Source organism: Schistocerca americana, chromosome 2 (genome assembly GCF_021461395.2).
Source record: "Schistocerca americana isolate TAMUIC-IGC-003095 chromosome 2, iqSchAmer2.1, whole genome shotgun sequence".
In the NCBI taxonomy this organism is placed as follows: domain Eukaryota; kingdom Metazoa; phylum Arthropoda; class Insecta; order Orthoptera; family Acrididae; genus Schistocerca; species Schistocerca americana.
The window spans coordinates 432,062,807-432,086,913 of record NC_060120.1 but is presented as its reverse complement, the minus strand read 5'-3'; the positions used below and the strand labels follow the sequence as shown (position 1 = coordinate 432,086,913).

Here is a 24,107-nt window from a genome sequence, read left to right as displayed (position 1 = left end):
CGTCAAAGGTGCGATTTTTCTTCTGTGATAATACAGATGCAAGCGACCACCCAGTCCACTGGGGCAACTATGGGTCAATTAGTTAACATGGCTTTTCTTACTTCTTGAACAAGAATACACAAAAAAGCTATATATGTATAATAATATCCATTACATAAATAATAAAATAACTAGAAAGAAACAGTATCAAATAATCGGAAATAACAGAAAGAAACACTTTTAAGAATAAAATAGTCACGAGAGGGGAAATAAGAACTGGGAAACAACATGGATACGATAAAGCAAGATACAACATGAAGAGAAAGTGAAGGAGTACTGCAAAAATAAGAGACAACAATGAAAGATGAGGAACTGAAGTTGTTACGTGATCTCAGTTGATCAATACAAAGGGTATAATTTGAATACAACGAATCTGTCTGAAGGAAGGGAGGAAATAAGGAAGATCAGAGTATGTCGTTTCGTCGATGACGAGATTGTTAGAGACGGAACACGAAGCTCAGATTAGAAAGAATGTAGAAGGGAATTGGTGGTGTCTCTTTTTTTTCCAAAGAAACCTTCCCGTCTTTTACTTTAAACCATTTAGGGAAACCACGGAAATAAATTTGGTATAAGACTCTATAAAATACTCCGTCATTCCCATACGGAAACAAAAAGCCCGAAGCTACCCTGAATACTGCAGTCTTCAAATAACAATGCAATTTTCTTTCATAAACTTCTGTCTTGCAGCAGAAAAACTAATCAGTCAAAACATTCGTTGAAGATATAATGAAATAATTGTACTACATTCCGACTCATGTTCCTGGTTATTCGCCGTATGGGATACTTACAAAAAGAGTTCAGGTACACAAGTTGGAGTCTTGCAGATATCACAGATGATGCATATAATCCCAATATCTACATTAACAGTCCAACAGGATACGTTCAGGTCTATGCCAGAATAGATCCTTCAAGCCCTCGATTCACCATTCGGAAAAAGTTTGCAGGAAATAATTTACCGTGTTAGGCGTACCTATGTAAGCTGCGACAAGGTCATTGTCGGTAGAGAGAACCTATGGATATTGTTAGTTTGCCAAGTTAACCCAAAAAATTAAAGAAAAATGTAAAAATAATCAAGACACTTTACTCGTACTAAGAACATGCCGAATATTTACAACACAAGAAAAGTGTACGGTACATGTTACCTTAAGACGCTTAGGTCTGATTATCACGAAGTTTGTATAAAGCACAGTTATACTTCTCATGGAAGAATTGCCGCTACTGCATATTAAATGAGGTTAATTGAATAATCAACATTCCAGTGTTGAGAAGAACGTCTTAACCACACTTGAGAATATATATGTAGAAGCCTTTCTTATTAAGTTGGTTAAGACTCTTGCATACAAACATATACAAATAATTGTAATAGATGGTCTTAATGTAAAGCAGAGGTAGTTTCTTGCACGATCCATGTCTAGCTTTGAATACGATGTCATTAAATACGTGAAAATTGCTTTTCTTTGATACAAAACAATCGCCAGAGCGTACCGAAACCTCAGTAGGGTTCTTGACTCCTCGCACCAGCGTCCTGTTAGTGTTGGACCCGTGCCGGGATGGTTCCTTTCAAAGGGCACGGCCGACTTCCTTCCCCGTCCTTCCCTAATCCGTTGAGACCGATGACCTCGCTGTCTGGTCTCCTTCACCAAAACAACCAAAAGTGTTGGACCCGTCTTGAGACATGAAGCAACAGAGATACTCCAGCTTTTATCTCAGACCTGACGATGAGAAGAATACAAAAATCGCATAATAAATTTGCAAATCTAGTATTTTCATCTCTATTACATAATTTGCAGTCGAGACAGTTACCTGGGATTTATTGAAGCAGAATCTTTCATTTGCGTATCTCCATTTAACGCAGCCTTTCCTCATACAGTTTTATCACAGAATGTTGATGTAGTATTACACGCATTAACAATTTGTGGTCGTGCTCTTTTTTCAAAGACAACCTATTGTGATACACGGAATTTCGCCAGTGAACACGCAACAAAGGTTACGTTGTCTCACCGAGACCAACACAATGAGTGTCTCACAGAGACCAACACAATGAGTATGATCGTCATGGTTGCGATAGTAGAACGAAAGCCAAATAAAAACTCCATCCTTGAGAAAACACGCAAAAACAGAGCCAATTGCTTCATGTTAGTAGCTGTGTCACAAGTGTTATGTTTGTCTCTCTTTTTACTTCGTCAAAACTTACCGCATTTCTGCCCACGTCAACTTCCCAAATGTTCCACACCAACTGCTAACACGCTCACTATCGAAGCCACTTAACTGCCGTTGCTCTTTTCCGAACTCGCCTTCGGCTTCACTAAAATAATATCGTACGCACTGAAGGGGCGTACCTTGTGCGTAGCAAGAAAACACAGTACTCTGTTTACTGTTACGTTTTGCAGTTTTTTTTATAACAAGCAAACGAGCGCATCACATATCTAAAAATGAACATATCAATCAACGTGAAAGAACAAGTTCTATTTTCTTTCTCATGCACGAGACATGCTGTAGAATGACCTACTTTGGTATCAACAGTCCCTTTTCTTTTCCTGATGATACGACACGGGAAGGATTTGTATCATTATTCAGATCTGGATATGTAAGTGTTGCTCCCTCTTATCGAGTGTGACAGAACCTTTTGCCGCTGATAAACTAACCAGCTTGAATGTGTTTTTAAGAGATTTGCCGTACTAAGTTTGCATAAACAAATACCGCTCCCAAGCATTCTTTCATTAAAAGATAGCGTACTCGGTACACAGGCCATGATGATCTGAACGGTGATAGGATTTGTATCAGGCTCTTCCACTTCAAGCTTAGTCATTTTATCATTTTACTGTTGTGGTCTTCGGTTCAAAAACTAGTTTGATGCAATTCTCCACGCTAGCCTCTTCATCCTTGCATACATTCTGCAGGTCATACGGATTGACCCCGCTTACTGTAATCAGCCCTTGGTTCCCTCTACCATTTTCAACCCCTCCCCCCTACACACACACACACACACACACACACACACACACACACACACACACACACACACACACATATGTCAAACTGTAGCATAAATTTCTTTTCTCTATAATTTGATTTATCATCTTCCCGCTACTGTCAGTCTGTATTTTATATCCTTCGGATATTACCACCTTTTTTCCAAAACAGCAACACATCCACTACATTTAGTATCTTATTTCCTAATTTTATTCTCTCAGCATCGTTTGATTTAATTAGACCACATTCCCCTTCTTTCACTTATGTCGATTTTCATATTATAAATTATATTCAAGGAGCCATCCTTTCCGTTCAACTGATCTTTGTCGTCTCTGACAATGTCATCGTAAAATCTCAAAATTTTAGTTTCTGCTCCATGAATTTTGATTCTCTTTCCAAATTTCTCCTCGATTTCCTCTACAGCTTACTCAGTGCACACACTGATAACATAGGGGATTTGTTACAACCCTGTCTCACTCTGCTGTAAACCACTTGTTTCCGTTTATACCTTTCGACTCTCATAAATGTTGTTTGATTTCTATACAAGTTGTAGGTAACTATTTCCTGCCTATATTTTATCCCAGTTACCTTCAGAATTGCAAGGAGTGTATTCTGGTCAGCAAAGCCTCTAAATCTACGAGCTCTATAAGCTTTCTCCAGTCTATCTTCGAAGATAAGTCCTGTTCTTACATTGCTAGGGAACCCAAATCAATCTTCCCTGAGGTTGTCTCCTTTTTCGCTGTTCTGTAAATAATTCGTGACAGTATCTTGATCAAACGACTTATCTGTCTGATGGTTCGGCAGAATTTACACTTGCCAGTTTTCTTTGGAGCTGGAAGTATTACATTCATCTTGTAGTCTGAGGATATTTCGCCTTTCTCGTGAATCTTTCATACCAGGTGGAGTAGTTCTGCCATGGTTCGTTTACCCAATGATACCAGTAATTCTGAGCTTCGTCGTAACCCTTCGTTATTTTTTCAGCTACTCTTCCTGTTACTAGCCCACACTGAGTCTCACCTCCTCTTTTTTCTTTCTTTCCTTTTAATTCAGTAACTGTCAGTTTCGTATTTAGGTGAATATTTATGAACCTCTATTAGATTTTCGAACGAAAAATTTGGCACTACTGTTTCATTTCAGTCACATACAGTTTTCTACAGTGTTGAACTCTGAAAAGATGTTTCATTTTATTTATTGATCCTTTTATCAACGATGATCAGTGCCATTTGACTACGATCATGGGAGCCATGTCGTGGAAGCGGATGCAAGTTTTACTTTAATTTCATTTTGGTATCCTGTTTGACTGATAACGATATTTTTTCAGAGCTTGCTGTCTTACTGGAATTCTCTTCTGGAAAAGTACTTAGTAATTCTTACTACGCACAGCGGACAATTCGCAATATACTGAGTGACTGGCCCTCTGCCCGCTTTCTGGAGAGGTCAGCAGTAAGCACTGTAAACGGCAATGTTTTGTCACCTATTTCTCCTTAGGCTCTTTGATACTCCGGCCATCTTCCGTGTTTACCTTCAGTAGAAACTCGACACTTAACTGATCACGTCTTTCTTGTAGTTTTTGCTTACATATAAATTGTTTATTGTTACTTTAACCAGTTGATGCACAGACCTTCGTCAATATCAGCATTATTTTCTTATTTTAATCTTTTTATCATATTTTATCTGTCACAACACCTTACTTTATACAGAAACTGGAAGTTCTTCTTCTCTAAAATACCCATTTTTGATTCAGTATTTTGATGGCTGCTTGACTTGACATAAACCGATTACAGATTGCGATGTTCTTTGAATTAAGTTGGCTTTCTCAGTACTTGTTCGGAGAAAGAAAAAGCTTGCTATGATAAGGCAAGGAAAAGAGTAGAGAGCAATGAAGTTCCACGATCGTTGTTCAGAATTCTGGAAAGAATCACAGTCTCACCGAACAGAGAGCTGCAGCTAGGTCTGTAAAGTATGTGGCAGATATGAAGGAGAGAAGTAGTTCTAGAGATCACGATAATCTTACAACCATAATGACGATTATTGTCGGTTATTGGTTACTCACGTGTTTTTCGTTAATACTTAGCGTCTACGAATGGCGTTTATCTGACCATTTGGCACAAGTTTTTCTTTCTTCCTCTCCGAAAGACCCAAATAAACCTTTTCTCAAGATGTTCCGGTTTAGTGTGTCTTTAGATGATTTGACTGATTTCCACTGTCCGTTTTTGACGTTTGTATGCGACACTATTCTTGTTTTCGGTTTCAAGCTAAAAATGTAGAAAATGCGTTTGATCTATTTAAAGCCATTAATTCTTCTTATACGACCATAAAATCGAACTCTGCGCGGCCGGCCGAAGTGGCCGAGCGGTTAAAGGCGCTACAGTCTGGAACCGCACGACCGCTACGGTCGCAGGTTCGAATCCTGCCTCGGGCATGGATGTGTGTGATGTCCTTAGGTTAGTTAGGTTTAAGTAGTTCTAAGTTCTAGGGGACTTATGACCACAGCAGTTGAGTCCCATAATGCTCAGAGCCATTTGAACCATTTTGAACTCTGCGCTTGCACATTGTGTCCGTAATTTTTTGTGTTTTGGTATATATTTCATACTTAGATATTTTCTTGTAGATCTAGTTTTCATAATTTGAATACATTATATTGTTTTAGCTCTCTATCTCTCTCTGTCCCTTTCTATCTATCTACCTATCTTTCCTTTCTAATTCGCTCACAGACCACAAGACACCCACATGCATACACACACATTAGTTTTACGACAGTTGCAATGATGTATTTATATTTTTATGGAAAAGCAGTTTTTGCTGTAAACGTTTCTTGTGGTTTGGGAACCTTTTCCATTTTTTTATTTCAAGACTTCTTTATTCATCCTACTATCTGTAACCTATTCGCCCACATAAAGAGTGTCCGGGAAGTAAGGACGAATTTGAATTTCGCGCCATTTTGTCATCATATGATGGTTAGCAACCGTGTTTTTTTTCCTATTTGTTATTTGCAAACCTTCCCATTAGTAGCTCCATAGCTTTTGTGTGGTTAGCATTGTTGTTTGATGTTTATTTTCGTCATGGAGCAGATGACAACTGTTCAACGTATCATAGTGGTAAAAGTTATTACAAAAACAGTGAAGGATCCACGGCAACCGTATGTGTATTGCTATGACACTCGGACGTAATGCTGCTCAAATCGACCGCTACGGTCGCAGGTTCGAATCCTGCCTCGGGCATGGATGTTTGTGATGTCCTTAGGTTAGTTAGGTTTAAGTAGTTCTAAGTTCTAGGGGACTGATGACCTCAGAAGTTAAGTCCCATAGTGCTCAGAGCCATTTGAACCATTTTGCTCAAATCGAATCATCAGTTCGGAAGTTGATCCGGAAGTTTGAGACCACAAGTTTGTTTCAAACGTCGGAAATGGAAATGCCGTATGGCTAGGGCCTCCCTTCGGGTAGAACGTTCGCCTGGTGCAAGTCTTCCGAGTTGACGCCACTTCGGTGACTTGCGTGTCGATGGGGATGAAATGATGATGATAAGGACAACACAACACCCAGTCCCTGAGAGGAGAAAATCTCCAACCCGGCCGGGAATCGAACCCGAGCCGTTAGATATGACTTTTCTTCGCGCTGACCACTCAGGTACCAGGGGCAGACTTTCAAACATTAAGAAAACAGGACGACCGCCTTCTGTTCGAACACAAGAAAACATTGCTGTCGTGCCTGACAGTGTGACAGGAAATCGGTTCGCCGACGAGCTCAACAATCGAATTTATCACCAAATTCTCTGCTTGAAATACTTTGAAAAGATCTGAAAATGCATGCTTACAAGATCTAGCGTACACAAGAGTTGAAGACAGCAGATCATGGAAAGAGACATCGGGTTGCTTAATGGGTCTTGGCCTACAAGCTGTGATCGAGAACTACAAAAAAGAATAATTTTCGCAGATGAGGCGCACTTCACCTCATCTGGTACATCAATAAGCAGAACTACAGACTCTAGGGTAACGAAAATCCGCGAGTGACTGTGGAAGGTGAGAAGCATCCACAATGGACGATTGGGCAGTAAGAGTGGTTCAAACATGGCTGAGCACTATGCGACTTAGCTTCTGAGGTCATCAGTCGCCTAGAACTTAGAACTACTTAAACCTAACTAACCTAAGGACATCACACACATCCATGCCCGAGGCAGGATTCGAACCTGCGACCGTAGCGGTCGCTCGGCTCCAGACTGTAGCGCCTAGAACCGCACGGCCAATAGGAGTTATCGGCTCGCACTTTTTTGAAAATGATGAGAGAGCTACCATTACCGAATCATGACGATTTTCGGCTGCAACAAGATGGTGCGACATGTCGCACATCCCGTGGAATGACTGCTCTGCTGAATGAAACGTTTCCTCAAAAAATCGTCTCTTTGCGTGACAACCAGGATAGGCCTGCCAGATCATGCGATCTTACACCCTGTGACTTTTTTTTGTGGGGTTTTGTGAGATCAGAAGTGTACGTGTACAAACCACAAACAATAGATCACTTGAAGGATGAAATTAAAAGGGTTATTAACGGCATCCTACCAGATGTTTGTGAACCCTTCATCGAGAACTTCAATGAAAGCATTGCTCATTGCTGCGCAGCCTTGGGTTGTCAGTTAGAGGATATTGTTTTTCATAGATTAGTGGGAGAAGTTACTCAATGTCTGCCAAAAAAATTAAGTTTTCAATAAATTTTGTATGTTCTATAGCGCTTTAATATTCGTCCCTACTTCCCGGATACCCTCTATTTAAAGCAACTTACGCTCATTACTGACTTCCGCATTCGTCGCTTGCTACTTTAACGATGGTCACTACCTCTCTTTGTTCATGTCATTGCTTTTATTATCTTTCTTCTGTGTCATAGGTAAAAGACACGATGATACTCGATCAACAAATCGAGGAAGAACTGTAAGTAGAGATTTAACAATCCAATTGTGTACCAAACGGCAAAGAATGGTGGGAACTGGAAGAGGTGGAAAGCAGGTTGAATTTTTCAGAATATGTTAGTAATGTAGCTCTATATTGTGACAATATAGTTTATTCGTACTACGATTAAAACACTACCTAGCCGGCAGCATACCATACCCACCTACGACGCATGTCAAAAACTTCATGAATAACAGTACATAGCACACTGCCTGGAAAGATGTAACCATCAACTGATGAAGTAGTCAAAGAGATTCTATGATCATTCTTGAGAGATGCTATTGCTTTGAAGCCCTCCTCTTTTTAAAATCATTAAATTAAGAAAATATAGACTAGAAACATGTAAAGCGACGTCTCGGGGTAAAGTAGCATTACGTCTTCTTCATTTTAATAAACACCACACAATGAGAATGATGTCTAGTAAGACGAGTGAGGGCAGTTGACTTGGTGGTCAATCTCTGACGACGAGGAGTCAGTTCCTTCAGATTCTTTCCAATCAATGATTGTTTCCCTCCTTTTGTTTTCTGTTTGCAACACTTTCAGTATTTGTATTTCTGCACATGAGTGTACTGTTTGTTGCTTCGTTTAATGTAGAGCTCTGACGCCACTATTCGTTCTGACCAGTTTCTCCATCAGTGTCTGCTCGCCTTCCCCGCCATACTTCTGGTACATCATGCTAACGTGCTCCTCTGTCCTGGTCCTCTTTTTATTGTACACTTTCTAACCGTGAAGCGTTGTAGTCAAAGACAATTTGTCAATCAAAGACGTACTGCAGGTACGTGAGAGTACCAACATGAAATTCAACATCCAGAGGGCGCACCGCCGTAATTCACAGCGATACTGAATATTGAGACCCTGAACGCTACGCGGCTGTTGCACATCACACTTGCTCTAATAGATGAGTATACTGACAACACATGTCGCTTTTTTTTTACTCAGCAAGATCTGTATCCATTAACAGTGCATTTCTTGTTTCAAACAGTGCCAAAATATCTTATTGATACTTCATTTCATAGGCTTTACCCAAAGACAACGGTTTTAGATATTAAAGAAACTTTTATTCGCCACGAATTAAGTATCGTATATTATAATCAGTAGCGCCCATCACTTTAAAAACATTTCATTGATTTGCTCGTCTCGAGATACAGCCGTTTGCATTGTATTTCAAAATGCTGTCTTCTTCCAAGGACTTGTAGCAGCTGAATTCTGTGCGTATCTATTACACTGCCGGTTTGTATTCTTGCTATACTGCAATTTTTCAGTTTCATCTTTTTTAAAGCTACCACTTTCTCAATTTTACCTCAACTATTTTTTTCTATTATAGCTCACTGAGATATTATTCCTGCCTTACTCATTCCATTACACGACCATCTAGAGATCACGATAATCTTATGACCAATTTTTATCAGTCGTTGTCAGTTTTTGTTTACTCATATCTTTCATGAACACACTGTACCTAAGAGCGGCATCCACCTGACCATTTGCCACCAGTCGTTCATTCCTCATCTCTGAAAGACCCAAATATTACTACAGCTTTTCTGAAGATGTTTCGGCTTAGTGTGTCTTCTGATATTTTTTACCAATTTCCTCCGCCTTTTTTTGGCGTTTGTATGCGACGCTATTCTTTTTTCGGTTTCGAGTAAAAAATGTCGAAAATACCTTTCGTCCATTTAAAGTCATTAATTCTTTTATGTGGCCATGAAATCGAAATCTGCGCTTGCGCATTGTGTCCGTATTTTTTTCTATCTAGACTATATTTCTGGTTTGGGTTTCTTTGATGTAGATCCACTTTTTTATAATCTGAACAAAGGATATTGTTTTAGTTTTCTCTCTCTCTCTCTCTCTCGCTTTCTTTCCTTTCACGTGCGCTCAGAGACGATAAGATATTCTGATATTCTTATGCAAAGAAACACTGGTTTTACGACAGTTGTAATGTCTTATTTTGATTTTTATGGAAAGGCACTTTTTGTTGGAAACGTTTCGTGTGGCTTGGAATGGTACTTCCATTTTTTGTTTCTTATTTCCCGCCTTCTTTCATCCAATTGTCTTCGCCTATTTGCCCATATATTTAAAGCTATTCACGCTCATTATTGACTTCCGTATTCGTCGCCTGCTACTTAAACGATGGTCACTTTCCTTCTTGTCCACGCTGTTGCTTTTATTATGACTAACCTATTATCTCATATTAGGTCAACTAGATATGTCCAGAATGGCAATGGTAATGCAGCCATCTGCCTCTTCCTCTACAGCACACAACTGGGATGGAGTGAGTTTCTTCAGATCTGTTTGTTTATTTATTTATTTTTCAGATCGAGATTATAAATTGTTCACCAGTCCCTCATTCCTAAACATCCTTTTACACCAACTTCTGGCTGCTAATTAACGAACCACTGCATAACGCAAACTGTCTGTTCAGTGTCTGCATGTACACACTTTTCACAGTTTTCCTTCTTGTCAGGCAACCTATTCACCTAAGTACTAGCAGGTACAATACTGTCGACGTAGCCCCCTATTAACTTTTCCAGTCCTGTCTTCAGATCTCAGGATGTGATCATTTCTGCGTTTCATAATCATAGATTCTACAACATCACAGAAATATCTAGCGGATAAATTCTGCATTTTAACAGCAAAAAACGTGAATTTCGCTGAGTCAACTTGGAGAACAAACTTAATTACATAATACTTGACACAAAACACGTTTTCATATATTATTTTGGATTGCAGGCAACAGTAACCAAACGTCCACATTTTTATAAGAAGGTATAAAACACTGCTCTAGTTATAGAAAGTTTTTTATTAAAACCACGACCAGTTTCACTTTAATTTAGACGCATACGCAGGTGTTGCAAACAGGGATTACAAATTAAGTATTTTAATTTTTTTGCCTTTTTACGTTGGCACTGGGATATAGTACGAAGGCTAAATATGAGTCGCAACGTGGCACAGTTTCTATCCCAACCAAATACCTTATCTCAGCAGACAACACAGGTCCCACTAGGAAAAAGTACCGCAGTATCCCTTTCTTAGGAGATATTTTCTGATAGAATAGGCAAATGCCAGGTTTCGAAAAACATAGTCCAGGCTTATTATATTCTTAAGAACAACGGGCACAAATTTAACAAGCAAAGTATGCTTCATGATAGGTTTAGGTTCCGGGTGTCTAATGCATCTCATTTCAGCAACGTGGCGCCAAATATATAAGCCAAACTGGCAGTAGTTTTTCCAACTCTGCTTAAATAGCATATCAACTGCAAGAATTCAGGATCTGGACTAATTGCCCATTTACGCGACTCAGGACATCAGATCATGGACATACACGAGGGAACGCAAATCATATTTTTGGATAATACAAGTTACAACCTTAATATTTGAGAAGAGACTGCAACTTTGCGAGCCTTACAAAAATCTCCTGGGCTCACGTTAAACTATTTTTAGGAAATTTTAACTACCTAACCAGGTAGTCCATTGTTCCTGCTGTCCGACAACATATTCCGATGCATGTAAAAAATATTGTTTATAAATTCTCAATTGGTATTAAAATTGTGTGAAATAATATACATTACAAATAGTAGTGGTCTGCATCATACGGGAATTAGAGCATTAGTTTTCTGTACACGCATATTCTATGTTTTCTATCACTTGCTGATTTAAATTATAATTTATTTTGATGTACAGCACTCGCCCCCCTCTCTTTCACGCTTCACCGTTCAGTGCTCCAGCCCCACTTTCTGTAGCCGTCTAGCGCCATCTTGCTGGGTTTCCGGATACCACGGCCAATAGCGTTCTTCATGTCTGCTTGCCTAGGGCTCTAGCTAGTTCAGCGTTCCTTATGGCTGTACCCGTGTCGCATCCAGCTGATGATATGGTATGTTTTTGCTGATGCTTATGTACACACATCAAAAAAAGTTTTGCAACACCCCGGTTCCCAGGACTCCTGAAGATAGACGTTGACTGTGGATATTGTATCACAGACACAGTCCCTTTGACTGTTCAAGAGATGTCACTAAACCCGCACAAAGATGTAAACAACCGTGCATGGGCAGCGCCTATTACACGGAGGGGGTCAGACAGCCGATCAGTTCCAGTCATTCCAACAGGAAGAGGGTACACAGCTCATATTGGCTGTGTTCAACCATGTCCAGACGGTCAATTCCGCGGTTCGATCGCGTCTGCATTGTTACTTTGTGCCAGGAAGGGCTCTCAACAAGGGAAGTGTCCAGGCGTCTCGGAGTGAACCAAAACGATGTTGTTCGGACATGGAGACAGAGAGAGACAGGAACTGTCGATGACATGCCCCGCACAGGCTGCCCAAGGGCTACTACTGCAGTGGATGACCGCTACCTACAGATTATGGCTCGGAGGAACCCTGACAGCAACGCCACCATGTTCAATAATGCTTTTCGTGCAGTCACAGGACGTCGTGTTACGACTCAATCTGATCGCAATAGGCTGCATGATGCGCAACTTCAGTCCCGACGTCCATGGCGAGGTCCATCTTTCCAACCACGACTCCATGCAGCGTGGTACAGACGGGCCCAGCAACATGCCGAATGGACTGTTCAGGATTGGCATCACGTTCTCTTCACTGATAAGTGTCGCATATGCCTTCAACCAGACAATCGTCGGAGACGTGTTTGGAGGCAACCCGGTCAGGCTGAACGCCTTACACACACTGTCGAGCGAGTGCAGCAAGGTGGAGGTTCCCTGCTGTTTTGGGTTGGCAGTATGTGGGGCCGACGTACGCAGCTGGTGGTCATGGGAGACGCCGTAACGGCTCTACGATACGTGAATGCCATCCTCCGACCGCTAGTGCAACCATATCGGCAGCATGTTGGCGGGGCATTCGTCTTCATGGACGATAATTCGCGATCTCCGTCGTGCACATCTTGTGAATGACCTCCATCAGGATAACGACATCGTTCGACTAGAGTGGCCAGCATGTTCTCCAGACATGAATCCTATCTAACATGCCTGGGTTAGATTGAAAAGGGCTGTTTATGGAGGACATGACCCACCAACCACTCTGAGGGATCTACGCCGAATCGCCGTTGAGGAGTGGGACAATCTGGACCAACAGTGTCTTGATGAACTTGTGGATAGGATGCCACGTCGAATACAGGACTGCATCAATGCAAGAGGACATGCTGCTGGGTATTAGAGGTACTGGTGTGAACAGCAATCTGGACCACCACCTCTGAAAGTCTCGCTGTACAATATGCAATGTGTGGTTTTCATGAGCAATAAAAAGGGCAGAGATGTTGTTTATGTTGATCTCTATTCCAATTTTCTGTACAGGTTCCGGAACTCTCGGAACCGATGTGATGCAAAACTTTTTTTGATGTGTGTACATGTTCGCACACTTTGCAGGACTTATTTTATTCTTGTTGTACCAAATACTCGTATTATTTTATTTTAGGGACGCCTTTTAATCAATTTGACAAATTTTTCTGGCGGGTTTTGATTTATCAATGACGTGAAGGACAGGACAGCGTAAAACAATGTTCCAAACATAATTTGTGAAAATACATGATCTACAGGAGTTTTCTACTCCATATAATATTTACTAAGCCAGTGTAAAAAGAAAGTAAAATACTGAGGGTGCACTGAAATTGGCGTGAAGCTGATCGTGATTTTAATAGGAAAGACTTTCTACACCCAGAGCGGTGTTTTTTGCCTTCTTATAAGAAAGATTTTCGTATATGTGCTTCATAAGCAGAAACGTGTAATCATTTGAGAAACAATATGGGGCATTCAGATTTTGAGTTGAAGTTTGATTGGAGATTAAATTCTGCTGTGAAATTAAATCAAAGGAAAATATTTCTGTAGTCTGGTGTTTTTATTATAACTAAATCTTAGGAATCCACCTCTGCACTGTAATCTGCTTTAGTTTTAATTTAGAGGAATATCTATCTTTTCAGTCAATAATTAAGTGTAGCCAGTATTCTGGTCACGATACATTGCAGAGAAGACGATAGATTACTGACAGAATTCATAGCCCCAGACATACATTTTACTTCACAATACGTGAATAATTTTCTGGTGCTACTCAACAAGAGAACTAGCGCAAGATTTATTTGTCGAAATGCATACGATACAAGCGCTGTTTCGACAATTCGTCTTAGCAGATTGTTCGTTACTTATTTGTGATGAAAGTTGAGAATCCAAAGAATAAAGGAAACCTGTTTCTTTCATATGATGCACCTTGAAATTCACAAACGTGTATCCACTTTGACAAATGAGAGAAAACCATAAATCACGGAAACAAAGATGAGATATAGTCTGGATCGTGTTCCGCAGCGACGATAGGAAAAGTCTTCGTTAAGGAGATACATAGCCAAGGCGGGTGTCGCGATGGTTTTGTGTCCGTGAGAAACTGCAGAAAGTGATCCACTTAGCAGTCTCTCAACCGGTATTAACTTCTTCCTTCCGCCTGGGTCCTCCCTGCACTGTGCTGGGGTGCGCGTTGAGAGTTGTTTGGCCGGAAATATCAGAAAGAAGCGCACTGAGGGTAGCAGGATGCGTTCTGGAGATGGTGAGCCGACCGGTTTAGCCAACTCCAATCAAACTGTCACCTCATTGCCGCTTCAAGCCGCCGTTTATCAGCCCGTAAAGATCCACACAAAGTCTGCATTTCGTTCATGGGAAAGATATAACTCAAATAAAACAAGAGGTTCACAACATCAGTGTTATGAGCATAACGTCACCAATACCACTAATTTTCCGCCATTCTATGCTTTAATGAAACGCCCTCGTTTTACTGCATCACACCAGAGCTGTACATCAGGATCTATGAATCTTCTGCAGACAGCAGCGACAAACGTTCGATACAGTCAGTGTTTCGTCTTTAACGATAGCCGCACACTTAGCTCTCAAAACAAGCTACGGAAATTTGTAACAGTTAGTATATTGTTTCCATCGTGCGACACACATAAACAATATCCTCAAATCAATTGTTTTTGTCACACATTTTCCGAGGTCTGGATGCACCTCCAATTGGCGTCATACAGCTATTGTATGAAATACATGATCTCCCTTTTACATCTAAATCACCATTTCACTAAACCATCACGAGACGTTGCATAAATTCGAAGATAACGTGTCACTCCAGGAAAAGACTGTTCATAGAAATATGCAATATCTTGTAATTTGTACAATACTGCTGACAAGTGGCTCAGGCTTATGACTAGGGACAGATCGTTTTCTACTGTTTTCCATCGTCACATTTCAAAGAGTCTAAATATTATAGTGATTATGCATAAAAACTCTTCTCGTCTGTTATAATTTTTCCTTGATTTTTAACACTGACTCTAGATATTTTTAATAACGATGTTCAGGTAGTTAAGAAGTGCAGAATTTACTTTTGACGATAACGCAACATATTGCACCTGGTTTCTCCGATACCAGTTAATCAGTGTAATTAGGGTGTGTCAATTTGCATAGCAGCTTCGGTCTCCCCTGTTTGTGGGACTTATTTCCATCACCCATAGAAGTAAGTTATGATTAACTGACACGTGCCGAAGACAAAACCGTGTTGAATTATTCCTTTCCTCACGGCTCTCCAACACCATCATATAACGAGGGAAACGAAGGAATTTACCGACCGCAGCAATCTGGCAGACATCTAAATTGCTATTACTGTAACAGATACTATGATCGGCACGGTTGTTGGTCTCTTATACATCTTCTCAAAGTGAAAATAAGTTTTCGTGAGTGGTATACGGAGTTTTTTTCCTTTTTTCCAAGTTGTTTACAGCTCTGTAGGCCGTTTCCCTCAGCTTCGTATCCAAGTCTTTCGAGCCTTGTACAAATATTCTTTCAAATTTCTTCACTGCATATCCTCCTTTACTTTACTCTTCCATTCTGCACAGTGTCAACTTCTCCTCTTGCATGGGGATTACCAACATAGTACTTTCTATGTATAAAATGCATATTTGAACCATCAGCTGTTTTTATTGCAAACACAAATATTTGGGATCAAATATTCATTTTATATATTACTTATCGGCTGTTGACAGTCACCATCCAAAAATGCTTATAGTAATTTGTTTTGACTTAGGTAATCCCATAATCTGATCATATGCCCATACCATTTTAAACGCCATTTTTACACATCTTCCATGATGTATGAAGGGTTTTCATTCGCTTCCTGTTTTCTGTATATGGGATTTTCTCTCGCCTTGAAACTCTGTGACTCCTTACTCCAAAAAATACATTTTCACGGCTTCAAGTCTGCTCCTATCTCGTTCGATCATTTCCCAGGATTCCGCTCATAAAAACAATTTCTTTGTACTACTGACTCAGATAACTATTTTTTGTCTTTTATCTGACCCAAGTATGCAATTCAGCGAATGGATTGTTTGGCTTGTGTTGTCCTCTGCCTTGTTTCTTGTTTATGTAGCGACGAAAATAATTCTTATAGCGCGAAAGAGATTTATCATTCATCTTTACATAATCCAGTTTGTGAACAATCTGGTGAAAGCTAAACACATCATGTAATTGGTAGCGGTACTCCAATAAAATATACACATAATTACAGTCCTCCAAACGCGGAAATGTATAGCAACTTCAAACGCACATAATTTTTTACAGCAGGAATAATAGACTTATAGTAAATGAAGAATAGTGTCTCATTAGACATACACTATGGAGTGCTATGAATCTTCCAAATTAGCTGCTAATAGTTTTATTACATTTCGTATAATAGGCCTATTTCGGCAGTACCGCAATTCTCAAGCACTACTGCGTTTGATGCTGCGAACCCAACAATACAAAATATTGACGAGTGCACTGCTTAACTTTCGCACCACACAACTCTTGATACGTTTTGATAAATCAATACACAGGGTTCTCAACCTCTCATTCTGAGTTTTGCTACTGTGTGACAGATAAAATCAGCACTGCGTGTACGGGATGCATCACTGCATTTGTTTGGGAATAAAGTTTCGAATTGGAATTATTGAAATCTGGTAAAATACTACCACTGTTGTGCAAATGTTGCTGTTTGGCACTATGCTTCACAGTTAACAAAACGAATACTGTCTAGTCAACAAATCCCCAATTTTAGTGTTCTCAATTTCATTCGAAATTACGGTGCCTTCGTTTTTGATAAATGATTAGTTACAAATAGAGCCTTAAATGTTGGTGAGCGACTAGTAGCGCTGTCATCGTCTCGACGTGGTGAGATCAGAGATAGCGTCGAGCAGAGGGGGCGCCGCTGTACGCTATCACTCTATGGACAGCCGGCAGTCCGCAGCAATGCCGGGGCCGCCATTAGCCGTGGCCTCGGTGGCAGCCAAAACATCTCCAGCGACAATCAGCTGACAACAGATATTCATATGCCAAACCTGGTTTTCCATGGGCGTAAATTATAAAGTGCTATTCGTTTTACATGCAGGAGAGCGTGAATCCACTGTCTCAGTGTTTTAACGCAAGAAAACAAACAAGGTAATAGCTACCAATGGATATAAAACATTTCAGGCGTTTTGTCATGTACGTGCCAACGATGTATATTTTTCTCAGTTCTATTTCACTGTTTTTACAGTTCTAGCTCTCTATATTTACATTAAATTCGTTATAGCTTTCGTCTTGGGTTTTGACGCTGTTCGGGACATTGCCACGACATCGATTTTTCACTAAAACAATAAAATAAATCCCGTTATCGTGCTTATTTTTCCACTGTCTCGCTAATAAAGAAGCTTTTTTGTAAAGCATAAACCTAACAATTCTAAAAAAATTTAGAGTGTCCGGAGATACAACGCAACATTAGGTCTGCAGGGTAAACAAACATAGAACGCACTTCTGGGAAAATCGGTAACACTTTTTGGTGAAAAGATTCCTTGTTCAGTTGATGCAGGAATCAAAACTGGTGTGTACAAGTTATTGTTATGCGCAAAGTGATATGATTTAAACCATAGAATATAGTTGTCCAATTCTCCTAAAGTCGTTTTGTAACAGAGCTCTTGGAGAATGCTAGAAGCAGCAACAATGTATAGGAATTGATTATAGCACGCAAGTGATATTACGTGTGTACACGCATAATATACTAAATTAACAGCTAAATTAAAAATAAAAAAATTGTTTATTTCCAACGACTTTCATTCACTGAAACCGAATATATTGGAATTCACACTGAATAACAACCAGCTAGTATGATTATCTCCTTAGTTCAATTCGGTCGTCATCAGATGATACTTTTTATTATCAGTGCAGGCGTATACTTTTCCATTTGTCATCCAACATCGGCACGTTCTCCTTTTAACTTAGCTCACGACGTGCCACACACAAACACTTTAAATATCCAACAGAAAGCACAATTACCGACATCACAATCTTTAGTACGCAGTCAATATAACAGCGCTGCAATTACACTGAAAGCAGTTCGCGACATGGTACGTAGTGGGAAATCAAAGCGCGCGCCGGAGGCGAGGGTTGCTACCCCCACCTCGCAGTGTGCCGGCTGCGCCCTAAACTCACCTCGTAGGTTATGACTCCGCTGTTTCCATACTTCTGGAAGATCTCCCTGAGGAAGAAGTCTGTGCTGTCAGCGGCGGCGACCGCTATTAACAGCGTCACGACTACGCAGCAAGTTCCGGTCGTCATCGCAGTCGCATGGCCGTGCACCACCCCCTTAGTCAGGCGCGTCCCTCTGAAATCTCGTCCGCTTCCAATTCTGCTACCACTCCCACCGTCAGCCCGCTGTAAACTGAAGCTGCGGCCGGATTCGTCCGAGACATAGATGCTGTAAGTTTCATAAACTGCCGCTGGTGGCAGCACTAGCGGCGAAAGTAGCCGGCATAGCTTAGGAGTCCCGCCGCTAGGTGGCATTTCGCCTTGCGGCCTCGAGTTCTTCGGGTGTCCTCGCAGTATACATTTTTTGGGGGTTATACGCCTGAATCATGACTTTAGAATCCTTAGTTTCTTAAAATATTTAAGTCAATTCATTAGATGAGCGTTCAACTGAAACGGTTGTATAATCCCTTTTCAGATGCAAATCTCATCGCATCGACGACACCGGCACAACGCCATTCCAGATAATGGTTCGTGTAAACGTCGTTGCGGTTAACTACGAACATGTTTTTGTCCATCTTGCCTATAAAAACTTTCCGAGAAGCTGAAGCCGTCTGTCACGCCAGGACTCGAGCCCAACACAATGTACTTAACAGCCAGTGCTCTGCTCCTAAAAAACTGAATCGTCATTATCCACTTACGTGAGTTGCTTCTATAGCAGGGCGAGGGAATGGTACGAGACTTCATCATCCTATGGGTGGTCGAAATACTTGTAGTTCAAGCAGCAAACGATCATTAATAATGATTAAATTAGCGTAATTGGTTTGCAAAAGACAAGGAAAAATTGCTGCGATGGACACCTCGGCTTAAAATTAACCAATGACGGTCGGAGCAAGGAGGACATTAAAAGCTGACTAGCTCTGGCAAAAATGGCATTCCTGGCTAAGAGAAGTCTACTAGTATCAAACATAGGCCTTACTCTGAGGAAGAAATTCCTGTGAATGCGCGTTTGGAGCACAGAATTGTATGGTAGTGAAACACGGACTTTGGTGAAAACTGGACCAGAAGAGAATCGAAGCATTTGAGATGGGGTGCTACAGACGAATGCTGAAAATCCGGTGGACTGATAAGCTAAGGAATGAGGAGGTTCTGCTCGGAATCAGAGAGGAAAGGAATATGCGGGAAACGCTGTCAAGAAGAAGAGACAGGATGATACGAAAACTGTTAAAACATCAGGGAATAACTTCCATGGTACTAGAGGGAGCTGTAGGGGGTAAAAACGGTAGAGGAAGACAGAGGTTGGAATACATCGAGAAAATAATTGTGGACGTAGATTGCAAGTAGTTACTCTGAGATGAAAAGTTTGGCACAGGAGAGGAATTCATGGCGGGCTGGTGGCTCAAAAAATACAAACTTTGAAGTAATAACAGAGTAATATATATAATATACCAAATTAGAAAAGAAATTCTGGGATATTTATGTAATCTATCAATTCTGAGGTCGTAGACGGGGTTTTTCTGGTCTACCATCGTATTCTTCTGTGATGCCACTTTTGCTTTGCGGATCTCTGTAATCACGAAGTGAGGATAGTTCCTTACTGCAGGTATGTAAAAAAAAAAAAAAAAAAGAAAAGAAAAGAAACGCCCATCTGCCAGGCTGGGTTCCAGTTCTCTTTATCAAGAACCATGTTTTGGGTGATACACTCCACTCCAATCTCGAGTCCACCTGTTGGCAAGATTCAATGCGGTCTTCTACGGCGATCCTTGTTGTCTTTGTTACTGGTCGTCGAGAGGAGGGATTTCCAAACTTTCCTCTAACGGAAGGCTTCGAGAATCAGAGTGCTTTGATGGAACACCTTTTTTATTTTGAAAGTTATAATTTTTTAAAGAACTAGGAAAACTTGTTTTTTTTCAGTGATTACTTCAGTTACAAATTATAACTGTCAACTCAGAAATCATAATAAAATTGAAAAAAAATTGACGTCATCAAAAAGTCGAAAAAGGAACTGCCAAGTTATTAATGGTTCTTTGCGGAGCATTTATTCGCTTTACAATTTGTGTAACCATGTTCTAGAGTGGATCCGGTTATGATATTACGCTTGGAAAGACAAGAACCAGGCCATAAGAACGCAAGGTGGATTCCCAAGTCTGGAAGACTGTTCTATCAGTTTTTAGTGTTACATTGTAGCTGTAGTGTTTTGAAACTGTATGTTGAGTTTTCTTCCAGAGAGTTTACTCAGATGGAAGCGGGGAATCTCAGTTTTGGTGGTGTTTGTTGGAGTCTCCACTTGCGAAAGTACTTTCCCATTACTTATATGCCCACTGCTAGGATTTCTTCTCATTTCAATTAAGCTAAATCTTGTTGCAAGTATCGAGTCGTCAGCATAACCGAACTTCCTCAGCAATGCTTTTTGTACTTCTGTGAGAAGTGGGGCAAAATGTGATACCCGTAGTAGACTGTTCCTTAGTTTTCTTGGGGAGCCGATCACGAACTGCATAACTTGGAACACCGAGTTATTTAGTATACTGTCGATTAGTGGAGCGAATGGCTTGCAAGATTACACGAAGACATTTGTATGTCATGCCTTCTCTAGTCACTCTGACGCAGGCCTCTGATAAGTCAATGAATGTAGCTGCGATTTTATGTTTTCTTTGAAATCCTGCCCCGAGGTGTGCGGGGAATGACAGCTTCGTTTTGGCCACAAGTTCGTCTTGTCCGATTGGGACTGTTTCAAATATTCAAGTACTGATTTTGTTATGAATAAGCCGTTCTGGTAGCTTGTTGGTCATAGATAGCATTGTTATTGGTATGCAGGGCTATCAGCTTGACTGCGAGAATCTGATACAGGGATTACCTTCGAGTGTTGAAATTATTGTGATATACTGGCGGTTTGCGTAATGTCTGTGCAGAAATGAGTCACCCATACTTTTGCATATTTTATGCACATTATTAGGAATTAAGAGTGGCTATTGTCAAACGTTGGCGCTTTTCGTGGCTTAAATGGTGTTGAGACTTGTCTGCAAGTGAAGGGTCAGGATTGTTCCTTTCCTGTGGCTTCGGCTTTTATGGTTATGAGTTCTCGATTCATCTTGATCGTGAGCGCTTTGTCTTTTGTATATCCTGGATATTGCTACTAGACATACAACAACGTCATTTAGAGTTGTAACGTTTGCAATTTTCGGCAACATTACGGGTTCATCGTCGGCAAATTTGGAAGCGACAGAAGCGCTTTCAGTAATTTTTTTAACGTACTCCTACATCATGTGATCGATGACATGTAACACCTAGTAGTTCTTAGTTTGAAATTCTCCCCTCCACCACTCTTTTTGTTGTTGGTTTTTTCGTTTTGCAATGAGTTTCCTGTATGGTGACTACTAACAAAGTTGTTATATGTGGTACCTTAATATGTAGATACATCTGTGTGTTTGTTGTCTTTCTCTGCGTTGAAAAGTTTTCTCGCAAAAACGTAAGATAATTTAGTACCTGATGTTTTCTGCATGGTCGCAATTGCATCAGTAAGTGAAATTCGCCTGTAGTATAACTACCTGTTATGCATCCATGTGTCCATATGCTGCCCAGGGGAAAATTAGCATTAACAGATTGTTCTTGCCATATGTATTTGGAGGTAGTAAACAAACCAAAAATATACTACTCCTAATAGCTATAATTATTGGTCTACAAATAAAGTAAACACTTACACTGTCATCAGTCGCCAATAAAAATATCTGCACTTGTACCTGTTACACCCTGCATTTTGGGGAAGAGCGAGGGGACGAGAAAGTGAGAAGGAGCTGCGGCCTCCTCCCATAACTCACTCAACCTTGGATCCTTGCCTGAAGACAAACAGAAGAATCCAGAAAAAACTGAGGCAGTCTTGGATTTTATGGAAACCGAACTATCTGAACTCTCGGAACAAAATGTTATAAAACTATTAGATCATTTCAGTGCAAAACAGGAAAGGAAGAAAGCTTCCAAAAAAAGATAAAACATTGCAGTCATCAAATCCAAGACTAGGAACAATCCATTTGAATGCATGGTCATTTATAAGAGAAATTCTAAAGAAATAATGAATGTTACACCGGTCATAAATGATGAATTTGATTTTGATCATAATATTTTAAACATACTATGATCAAAATCAAATTCTTCATTTATGATTTTTTCCTTTATAAAAACACAAAAAAGGCAACAGAAATTAATAAATTAACACACTTTGAGGCACTTAGAAGAAATTAAAAAATTCCAAGATGAAATAACATTTACTTAACCTGCTTAATCGCGAGAGCTATCTAGGCAAATCAATACTGCAGAAAACAGAACAACTGCGTCATCTAGATATACTTGCATAGCGGAATGAAGAGTATGAACTAGCAGAACAGCAAGATCATAAAAATGGAGAAAATGAAAAAGCTCTGGAATCATCGAAAACTATGAAAAACATGAACAATAAAGAAAAGAGACCTAGGGAAACACAGAGAATCGGAAGAGTTTTGGAAAAATCGCAACTTTTGGAATGCAAGAAAACTTCGAAAAAATGTCAAATATGTGATCTTGTTGCCTTTCTTAGTGAGCCGAATTGATATAAACCTTCTCGGATTTCCAGCTATTGAGTTCGTCGAAATGGCGCAACGTTTCGATGTTGACGAAGATGATTGCAGTTACACTTGCTTAGCTGGAAACCAGAGATCTTTATTTCAGTTCCAGAGATTTTTATCAGATCTTAAAGAATAAATTGAAGCGCTACCAAGCACCAAGTGTTTGTTTCAAGATTAAAATACTTAGAATTGACTTAAATGATACTGGAAATAGAAAAATATTACGATAAACTGTTAAATTGCCCAGAACCAGATCATAAATTACTGTCCTCTGACTTCTGTGAGAATCTAGATTAAGATACGCCAATCTAATTTCTTTTCAGAAGTCGATTTATGCCTTACATCAACCACTTTGCCGGCCGAGCGGTTCTAGGCGCTTCAGTCTGGAACCACGCGACCGCGACGGTCGCAGGTTCGGATCCTGCCTCGGGCATGGACGTGTGTGATGTCCTTAGGTTAGTTAGGTTTAAGTAGTTCTAAGTTCTAGGGGACTGATGACCTCAGATGTTAAGTCCCATAGTGCTCAGAGCCATCTGAACCATTCAACCACTTTCTATTTTAATTTGCGAAGTTGCTTATATCATTGTACCCCAAACTGTTTACAAAATACTGTGAATATTCAGGTGACGTGGGCACCTCTTGTTCTAAAACTGCAAAGATCTATTACTGTAACGTGCCACTTTTTTCGTCTGTGAGTCACCTTGTTGCGGACACAGAGTCCTACGTGTGTGGGTGAACGTCGCTTCTTGTCAACAGAGTCGCAGATCTGCTCGTTTCCTTGCTTTTTAGACGTTTCCCATTTATTTTTACTCACGACTTGCTTCTCCTTGAAACATTCCTATTGCATGAGCGGTCAGTTCACGATTGTATTCGCACCATTGTTATAACGCCTGTGTTACCTGTTGTCGGCTACTTCCTAGTTTTCATTTCGACCCTGTGGTTCCCTCCGGTAAAAAGCCGTCCGCAGAGAGTATGCGGCGCTTTGTTTTGCTCGTTTGTCCTGGTTTCCTAGTTTCTGCTCCTGCCCGCGGCCCAGAGGGTAGGCCGCAAATCGT

At 40.4% G+C, this 24,107-nt stretch overlaps 1 protein-coding gene across 1 annotated transcript in view; it reads right to left on the bottom strand.

Annotated features, from left to right (window-relative positions):
* Positions 1-18,637, bottom strand: part of LOC124595667 (zinc transporter ZIP10) — a 311,075-nt gene extending 292,438 nt beyond the window's left edge. Inside the window, exon 1 of the mRNA XM_047134512.1 lies at positions 18,425-18,637. Coding sequence (XP_046990468.1) covers positions 18,425-18,550 — 126 coding nt within the window. The 5' untranslated portion in view covers positions 18,551-18,637. The remainder of the gene's footprint in view (positions 1-18,424) is intronic.
* Positions 18,638-24,107: the final 5,470 nt, after the last annotated feature.